This window comes from Pinus tabuliformis, chromosome 6, assembly GCF_031772625.1.
Source record: "Pinus tabuliformis cultivar Carrire ecotype Pingquan chromosome 6, CPIR1, whole genome shotgun sequence".
NCBI classification, from domain to species: domain Eukaryota; kingdom Viridiplantae; phylum Streptophyta; class Pinopsida; order Pinales; family Pinaceae; genus Pinus; species Pinus tabuliformis.
Genome location: NC_142292.1, coordinates 574,673,070 through 574,682,497, shown reverse-complemented (window position 1 = coordinate 574,682,497; position 9,428 = coordinate 574,673,070). Strand labels below are relative to the sequence as shown.

At 42.3% G+C, this 9,428-nt stretch overlaps 1 protein-coding gene across 1 annotated transcript; it reads right to left on the bottom strand.

Annotated features, from left to right (window-relative positions):
* Positions 1-8,036: 8,036 nt before the first annotated feature.
* On the bottom strand, positions 8,037-8,701 carry LOC149259816 (pentatricopeptide repeat-containing protein At2g13600-like). The gene is made up of 2 exons (XM_089455299.1): positions 8,296-8,701; positions 8,037-8,188 (listed from the first exon to the last, which is right to left on the bottom strand). The coding sequence occupies exons 1-2, from the start codon at positions 8,699-8,701 to the stop codon at positions 8,037-8,039; spliced, it is 558 nt and encodes a 185-aa protein (XP_089311425.1).
* Between the last annotated feature and the right edge of the window lie 727 nt (positions 8,702-9,428).

The window sequence follows — 9,428 nt, the reverse complement described above, 5'->3', positions numbered from 1 at the left end:
GTGCTGTTTTTAGTCACTGGGACAATATTGGACACCCAGTCTGTAAGGGGGATGGGATAGATGAACCCAGCCTTGAGAAGCTTTTCAAATTCACCCTTAATAGCAGCGGCCTTCCTAGGGTGCACCGGGTGAAGCCGTTGGCGAACGGGCTTTGCATGCGGATATGTTGGTATTTCGTGCACCACAATGCTAGGATCAATGCTGGCATTTCTTCGTAAGACCATGCAAACACATCATGAAATTCTTGAAATAGATGAGTATATGTCTTGATCTCATCTGGAGAACAAGATACCCCAATATGAACGTGTTCAACGATACCGGGTTTGATAGAGATGTCAATCGGCATCGTTTGGGTAATATTACCCAGATTTCCTTCCGACCATACTTCATGAGTAACGATCGGTGGCGGAAATGGAGAAGAGGACTCTTTAAAAGTGGTAGACATGACTGCCGAGCGAGGCAGGAATAAGGAGAAATGATGAGTATCGATCCATGGTGGTTCCTCGAGAGACATGATTTCCATGATACCTTCATCAACAAGGAAGGTCTCGGCTAAGGGATCAGGCGATTCCAAAGTGCCAAGCCAAGGGGATTGAGAGTATGTATCGAGAGAGGTCTTCGACATATAAGAATCAGAGGATGCAGAGTTCGAAGTCGAAACAATCTCCACGTAATTGACTTCAGCGGGACTAAGTGGCATGACCTCGCCCCAAGTATCAACAAGATCTGGTGCAGGTATGACCCAGGGATCAGATTTGACTAAGATCATGTTGACAGAGGCAACATGAGGAGGTGGGAGTGGAAAAATTCCCACTAAGGCAAAATATTTGAAGGGACCTGCCCCCACACTATCATAGGGAGCACCAGAGTACTTGAAATACGAAACATTTCCATCCAAGGAGGAAGATGCAAAGAAAAACAGCTGGTCGACAGTGACAATCTTCCCTTGATGGGGAAAACAAATCACGGAAAATAAAGAGGAGTCCATGGCATGCATGGCATGAGTCCAACTTAAACTGAGTAGAAGATTATAATTGAGATTGGTGTCAACAATTTCTACTTCGATTTGCACTGTCTTGCCTTCCAGGGTGATGGCAAGGTTAGGTAAGACACCGAAGGGTCGCGAATCGTGCCCATTGAAAGCTTCCAAAGTGTTCAGAGATTGGTTCAAAGTAGGGGAACCAATAGCCTTCCAACATGTGGTTGACATGATGCAGGTGGAAGCACCTTCATCGATGATAGTTTGGTGGATGGTCTTCTCGTTGATGATTACCTGAATAAGAAAGGCAATCCGATGAGGGAGCTGTGGAACATGGTTTTCTAGATCAAAACATATCCAATTGGAATTGGTGGGATCGATGCCCCCAATAGCTGACAGCAAAGATTTCCACTGCGATGGGCAGCTTTGGAGTACCTCGAGAGCTGACATGGCTGATGGCGCCTTAGCCAAATCATCAACAATATTGTAGTACTGAGCAGCTCGGATGTTGGGATTATATGAGGATTTCCGCAATACACCTTGAGAGGGTAGCCGCATAGCGGAATCAAGGTTAGGGCGCTTAGTATGCAGAGGGCTAGAACTTGGGGTAGAAGAAGAAGGTGCATCTTCTTTCTCTTTCCCAGCTATCGGGGCTAGAGTTTAATAGTTTTTCGATCGAGTAGCCACATTAATAGGCATGCTCATCATGCACACTTGAGATCCGGAGGAAGCAGATTGGGGTTGGTCTACCATTTGGGTCTGCTGAGATGGAAAAGACTCTTTTAGGACATCAGGGGTCCCTTTGAGCGGGTGACTAACTTTGGATCGTTGGGGACAATCCTTAGTGTAGCGATATTCCTCACAAATGAGGTAAGGATACTTGGGTTTCCATTGCGAAGATTCGCCAGCAGACAATTTGGGAGGACCCTGTTTTGGGGCATCGGATTTAGCTTTGCCTTTGCCTTTCTTTTTCCCTTTCGAGGATTTGTCTGCTGCGGTAGACTGGATAACGTGGACCTCTGATTTTTTACCAGGGCCAGGTGGATTCTGAGATGAACTATTAGGGACAACATTCGAGATTGACTTCTGTTTGGAAGAAGTTTTAGCATGGGCCTAGGATACTGAACCAATAACTCCAACAATGGGAGGAACAACTGATGACTTTGATGCTGCGGGATTGGATGATGGCCACGAGCATTGGGTAATAACTCGTATAAAGTGCTAGACTGAGAGTAAACTAGATCCAAGTACTGGGCATGAGCGATGGCCTGCTCTTTAGTGACGCATCCACCCATAGCTATATTGCAAGTAATTGGGGCTACGAATGATTTGGTAAACCATTCAGTGAGAAAATTATCAGCAATCTCGAATTTGATCAGGCGACATCGACGTCTCCATTCATGAATATGATTAGAGATGTGCGTCGCAGTATCTTGCTTAAGCGATGTGAGCAAATAGGTGCCAGTTTCATAATGAACCAGCAACTGAAAATGTGTAAGGAAAGCCATGGATAAAGAGTTAAAGAGTTAAAGTTGAGGTATCTCGATGTACCATTTCGCTGCAGCACCCGTGAGGGTTCGTTGAAAAAGAAGAAGACGAATGGAATCGTCCACGTACGAGTTCAACAAGCACCAGAGGTGATATGTCATCACATGGTCCTGAGGATCTTCTTTAGCTTTCCCATCAAACTTTGGGCAATCACTTAGTATCTTGGACGGCACCGGAGGCCAGTATGGCGAATGAAGGATTGGATCATTCGTAAGGCGTGATACACCTGGCAACTCGAGTGTAGCTAAGAAAGGTAATTGAGTGTTAAAAGGCATGGGAGGTCGATAAGCAGGCCCATAGGGAGGAGCCCATCCCTGCTGGTAAGGATTTTTGCCCCACAGTGGGGAATTTTGGCCATATGGCATCTGAGGCTGCTCTTATTGCGGATTACCTTGACCATAGGGAGGATTTTGACCTTGAATACCGTAGAACTGTCCAGGGATAGGTTGCTGATAAGCAATGTACGGGTTAAAAGGTTGTTGAGCTTGTTGACCTTGGACATATGGATATGGGACCTGTTGTCCCGGAACATACGGCTGATGAACCTAATGTGCCTGAACAAGAGGGTTCTAGAACTGCAGTCCTTGGGCATAAGGTTGATACACTTATTTCCCTTGGACGTAGGGATTTTGTACCTGATGCCCTTGGCCGACAGGATTCTAAACCTGTTGACCTAGGACATGAGGATTTTGAGCTTGCTGCTGCAAGACTTGACCTTGACCCTGCCCCTACAAGGGTTGACCTTGTTGATATGTATACAAGGGTTGCTGCTACCTTGGTTGGTTTTGTTGTTGCAAGGGTTGACCTTGCGGTTGCAAAATTTGTCCCTAGGGCTGCAAAGGTTGGCCCTGCGAGGACATGGGTTGAGAGGTGTGCGAAGCATATTGCATCTACTGTTGCGCAACTTGCTGCAAGTGTTGCAAGGGTTGACCTTGCGGTTGTTGCAGTTGACCTTACTGCTTGATAACTTTCCCTTGCTGTTGCGCGGAGAGCCCTTGCTGCAATAAAGGTTGCCCTTGCGGTAACAAAGGTTGCCCTTGTTGTTGTAGAGGTTATCCTTGCTATTGCAAGGGTACTTGAACAGTGCCCGGGAAATTACCAAACTGAATCTGGCCATAGCCAGGCTGGATGTACTGCCTAGATTGGAGGATGTAAGGTTAATTAACCAATCCTTGAGAACCACATGGAACGTAAGGATTTTGGTATTAGACCTAAGCCCCATAGGGATGCTGATACTGAACATTTCTCGATCCAAACGGACCAACGAGATTCTGAACCTGTTGGTACTGGACATTGCTTGATCCAGTAGGATCAGCAGGGTTATAAATAATACCAGAAGAAGGCTGGTTTATACCAAGCATGTGAGCTTGTGAGCTGCTCACATTAGTGGCACCTGACACCATAGAAACATTCAGGTTCTTCCCCCCAAGCAGTGGCACAATCTGGCCACTGACTAGCGGGACAGAGGAACTGATAGAGACAATCTTTGAAACTGTCGGTTGTGCTTGATGGGTAACTGGGATTGATGATACAAGAGTATTTGGAATGGTGGGTTGCACCGGGACTGAAGTAATAGCCTATTGGGAAGTCGTGTTCGTAATGAATGGACCTGACGTAGGCTTGGCACCTGATGCCCATACAGGATTATGGTAAAGTGATGAGGCACTAGGTGTACCTGAAACCAACTGCGCCAAAGACACATAGTTGGGTGGAAAACTAGCGGGAATACCTTCTAAAAAAGGGAAACCCTCGGGAGGAAACTACAATTGCAATTCTTTCCCCTCAACAGTGTGTGGAGTAGAAACTTCAAACTCATTCAGAGATGTGACTGGAGCATCACCTTCGGGTTCCATGTTTGAAAACAAATGATGACGAATGGCCGAACAAGTACGAGGGGATAGTTCCAAAGGAACACCCGGCTGGTCGTACAGACTGTAAGGACGCTACGGTGATATCACAACAGGGTCAAACAAAGGGTTCAAAGGGTAGATAACCAGTCCAAGTTGAGTGTCAGTGGTCGGCGAGTTCTCTGGAGTTCGAATGGGGTTGTCCGGAGATTCCGGGCCAAGATCAGCAGATGACCTAGTATCGAGAGTAGGCGGAGGACGAGAGGACAACAGTTGAACACTCAAAACAATTGCGAGTTCAACATTTTGGTCCTCGAGCGACTCTGGTAACTCAGGAAATGGCTCCTCAAACGATCTTTCAGACAGAGGAGAGGAAGAGGAATTGGGTGAACCAGATGGTTAAGCCACGATGACCTTGTCTTAGTTGATGGAATAAATAACTTCAAGGCTTTAAAATTTTCTTTTAAGGAAACTCACGATTTGGTCTCAAAAAGACTAACACGGTGTTTTGGATCGTGGGCAATCAATTATCATGACACATAAAAGATTGATGCTCTTTCAATTTTTAAGAGTTGAGAAAGAAACAAAGATGACTCTATCGCTTTCGATTGGAAACGAGCTTGAAAGGACAAGTGCTTGAATGATGTTTTAAGTTTAATGAGTTAAAAAGATCAAATTACTGCTTTGGATGATCTAGGTAAATAGTATTACCAGGCAACCGTGAACTGCAGAATACCTCTTGGCAAACCAAGAAGTACGAGCATGCAATCTCCTCGAATGTTGTGTTCGGTGTATCATGTTTGCAAGGCGGCCAACTCGGATTCCTAAGGATAAAATGATTGCAGCCTAGTGGGGTCTCCTGTTATATACTCGACATTATGGGGAGCACAAATCCATACTAGCGCTGTCTAATGCTGAAGCTAATGATAACTGCTAGGTTTAACGATGCCAGAACACGTCTCTAGCCTAGACCTTCTAGATATGATCGTTAATGTCAAATGCGCCTTAGGTTAATTGAATTCATTTTAAAGTTGATCTTGAGTTATGTTTCAGTTTTCAGGTCTTAGCGATGCTACTCGAAAAACCTTAAATGCAACTAAATGAGACAAGACCCTTTCAATTCGATGAAATGCCTACACTAGATAGGGTAGAAACTACTCAATCAAATGCAAACAATCAAGCAACTGAAAATGAAATGATCTTTCACTACCTTACTTTTTTTAAAATAAACTAATGAAAAATGCATTCCAATTCCTCATTTCCTGACAAGAACTTATCTATTAGTCCTTTCAAAAACAAAAAATTCTCTTCCTTTTTCAAATGCTGGTGCAATTCTAGTCTTTTAGATGATGCAAATTATCATAACATAATGATGCAACAAGCTAGAATTTCATATTTTTTCATGAAACAATGAGACAAACTTTTCGCATACAATCTTTCAATGAAAAAGTTCCAGAGACAACAAGTTCTCTAAGTAGATGAAAACATGAAAAGAAAAGTTCATTCAGATCAATGAAACACCGAATTTACCAAACACAAGACAAGAAACGTAATCCATTCCGAAAAGAAACGTTTAGGCAAGCAAACGAAAACTTTTTGAACTTGTGCAAAAAGAGGCCAAAGTCGTAAAAAGGACCAAAAACAAAATGCAAAGAGTAATCACACCTACAACTCGACTTAGTGAGTCTGCAAATTGCTGAATGGACGACCAACTAGATGCCCTAGTGTCGCTGGCCACTTACTGACTCAATCAATCAAGTAGAAAGATGATAAGCCAACAAGCAAATAAAACCAAATGAAAAGTAGCTTTCTAATCAGGGAGAAAACGGTCCAAAAGGCTTACGGGGTCAAAACCATAAGAGCAAAACACATTGACCAATATTGGGGTCGAGCCCTAATCTTCATTTACAGGCATCATTGCAACTGCCTAACTAACAACAAGCACCAGAGGCTGGTCGGCGAAATTGTCAGTGAATTAAGCACGTTGATCGAGGGAGCTAAGGAAAAAAAAAATTGAAACAGGGACCAGATCTGCTACTATGAATTTTAGACTCGGACCAGTAAGCAGGAGAAAAGAAACAAAACCAAAGGGAAAACGTGGAACTAGAAAAGTTCTCACAAAATCATGAAATCCAAGACAAATAAAAGGATTGGGCTCCCTAGCAAAGTTGCCAATTTGTGGTGAAGTAAAATTATAAGTGCGGACACGAACGAATTCCTCTAGCCCAATGATGGGTCTAGCCACAACAAATATATTCTATGGAAGATTTCCTTAGGTTAAAATCAATCAAGAGGGCCTACCTCTTGGTCCACTTATCCTGCTTGATGATTCCCTTGCTTGCTCGATCTAGCTATCTCTCGGCTCCTTCAAGCACCTGAAACAACTAAACAACAACAGACAACAAACATGATAATAGACAAATTTCAATTCAACCTACTTAACAAGTCAAGAAACATTAAGACATGAATATGTAATATTACAAAACATGTAGGAAATCAATCGATAGCTACATATATCAATATCAAAGAGAGATTACAACCATTCGTCTTGATGTTGCAGTCTTCCTCTAACAAGAATTGGTTCCCACACACTTCTGCTAGCATTCCATGGTGGCCTCAATCAACATTATTTTTAAGGATCTTCCCTTTAGACTTCGCTCCAAACCAAATCACACTTCTCCCTCACACAACTAGATAGCTACAACTAGTAGTAGCTTGCTTGTCTACTCCAAACCAAAATAGTACAAGCACACTAATATCAACACTCTAACTTTGCAACTAGCCTGTGCTTGGGAAGAAGGGAGGTTTATATAGGATGAATGGATGGGAGATGGATCCTCTTCTCATGGGAGAAGGTCTTATCTCTTAAGGTAGTTCCATCATTATAGGGGAAAGGAGCCAAAACTGTCATCCTCGACCCCATCCGGCCAAACCATTTACCAGACTTCTGTTACGAAGCTTCTAGAGCTGGAAGCTTTGGCTCTAATTTTAAAAAATTTCCATAATAGGACCGACGCGACTGGAACATAGCTCAGTCGCTCCAGTCGGCGCGAGGAGTAGTGCTAATCTCTACACATCGGCACGAGGGAGACAAAGGCCATTAGTGTTGGTCTTGTAAACTGGGTAAAACAAAAGTTTCAGGGGAAATGGTGCAAAAGAGAATTTATCTGCTCATGAATAGGGACACAATGGAAGTTTCTTCATGAAGGCAAAGCATGTAGGGTTCACTATAGAGGTCCTCTAGGATCAAGGAACGGTGAGTACAGGGACAGTGACAAAATGTTGTGTAAAGAGTTTTACACATTGTATAGGTCCTCATTTTTTCAAAGAGTTTTAGTGCCTCCTTGCCCTAGTCATGTATTGTGTATCCTACAATCATTTGCATTCCATGAGACTATATCTTGTTGAGGCATTTTCTCAAATTTTTCAACTTCCTTATGAATGCACCCACATTTTGCATACATTTCTATCAAGGAATGCACCCCCATGACATCAAACATAAATCCATTTCTACCTATTTTATCATGGATCTTTGTACCATGTTCTAAAGCTTCTAAATTGACACATACTAGAAGAATACTAACAAATGTTTTTTAGTCTGGCTTCATACCTGTTGATTGCATTTGTTGAAAAAGCTCCAAGGCTTATGCACCATGCCCATTCTATGCAAATCTTGTTATCAATGCATTCCATGAGACTACATTCACATCAGGGATTTCCTTAAATAGTTCCAGGGCTTCTTGAACAAGTCCATTATGTGCATAACCTGTAATCATTTCATTCCATGACCTGAGGTCTCTATGATGCATTTTGCCTAATAATTACCATGAGTTTCCTATCATACATACAAAAAAGTGCAGTCATCTCCACAACATCGAAATTGAAATCCATTTTGAATTATTTCTTAATGGATTTCCATACCTTGCTCCAAGCCAACACAAGCTGGAAGAAGATTGACAAATGTTTTTGAATTAGCTCTTATGCCCATCAATTTCATTTTAAAAAATAGCTTCAGGGCTTCCTTACAATGCCCATTCTGTCTAAATCTTGCAATCATGGCTTTCCATGAGACCACATTTCGTTGAGGCATTTCCTTAAATAACTTTAGGGCTTCATCAATGAGTCGATTCTGTGCATATCCTGCAAGCATGGTTGTTTGTGAGACAACATTTTGTTGATGCATTTTGTTAAACAATTCATGTGCCTTCCATATACTTCCACATTTTGCAAACGTCTCTATAAGGGAATTTTCTACAACCACATCATACAGAAACCCATTTCTATTTACTTCTTCATGGATCTCCACACCTAGTTCTAGGGCTGTCATGTTACTGCAAGATGGAAGAATGATGGCAAAAGGCAAAGGTATCTAGAATTTGTCAATGCCATTAAGGTTGTCTCGGCCTCTTATGGGTTGATACCAATGAGGGATCTGTCTATTCAACCTCTTGTGGATGGCTATGTACTCTCTGGCGTAGCTCTGGAGACAGTCTATACGATTGATATGGGAGGAAATAAGATCGATTCTATGAATGATAATTTGTGAAGAGTTTGGGAGACTATTCAGAAGTATTTGAAGATAAAAACTACTATTAAGAGTGCTTCTATTAATCCCAACTTTATCAAATATAATGCTCTTGTTAGTGACGTTATTTCTCCTAACATGGTCTATGCAACAACAACATAGGAAATGGTTGTGAGTGCATCCAGTACTATAAACCCAAAATTTCAACATTTCTTGGACTTTTAGTGTGGACTCTATTCTCACATATTTTGTTCAGATGCATTTATGTGAAATTGGTAGATGAGCTATATATCTGTTGATTTGCAATGCCTATATCAATGGCCAATCTACATTAGCAAGCTTTGATATGTCTAGGAAGGCAAGGGGGTTGGATGTGTCTTTTTATCAAGACTTTGTTGCCAACACTTCAGTTGGGGCGAAGCTGGTCCAGATCCAAGTTGGTTCGACAAGTCCTCTATATGTTAATACCAATGTTAATGCTATGCTAAATGGGTTGGAAATAATGAAGATAAGCAGTCCTACTGAAGTC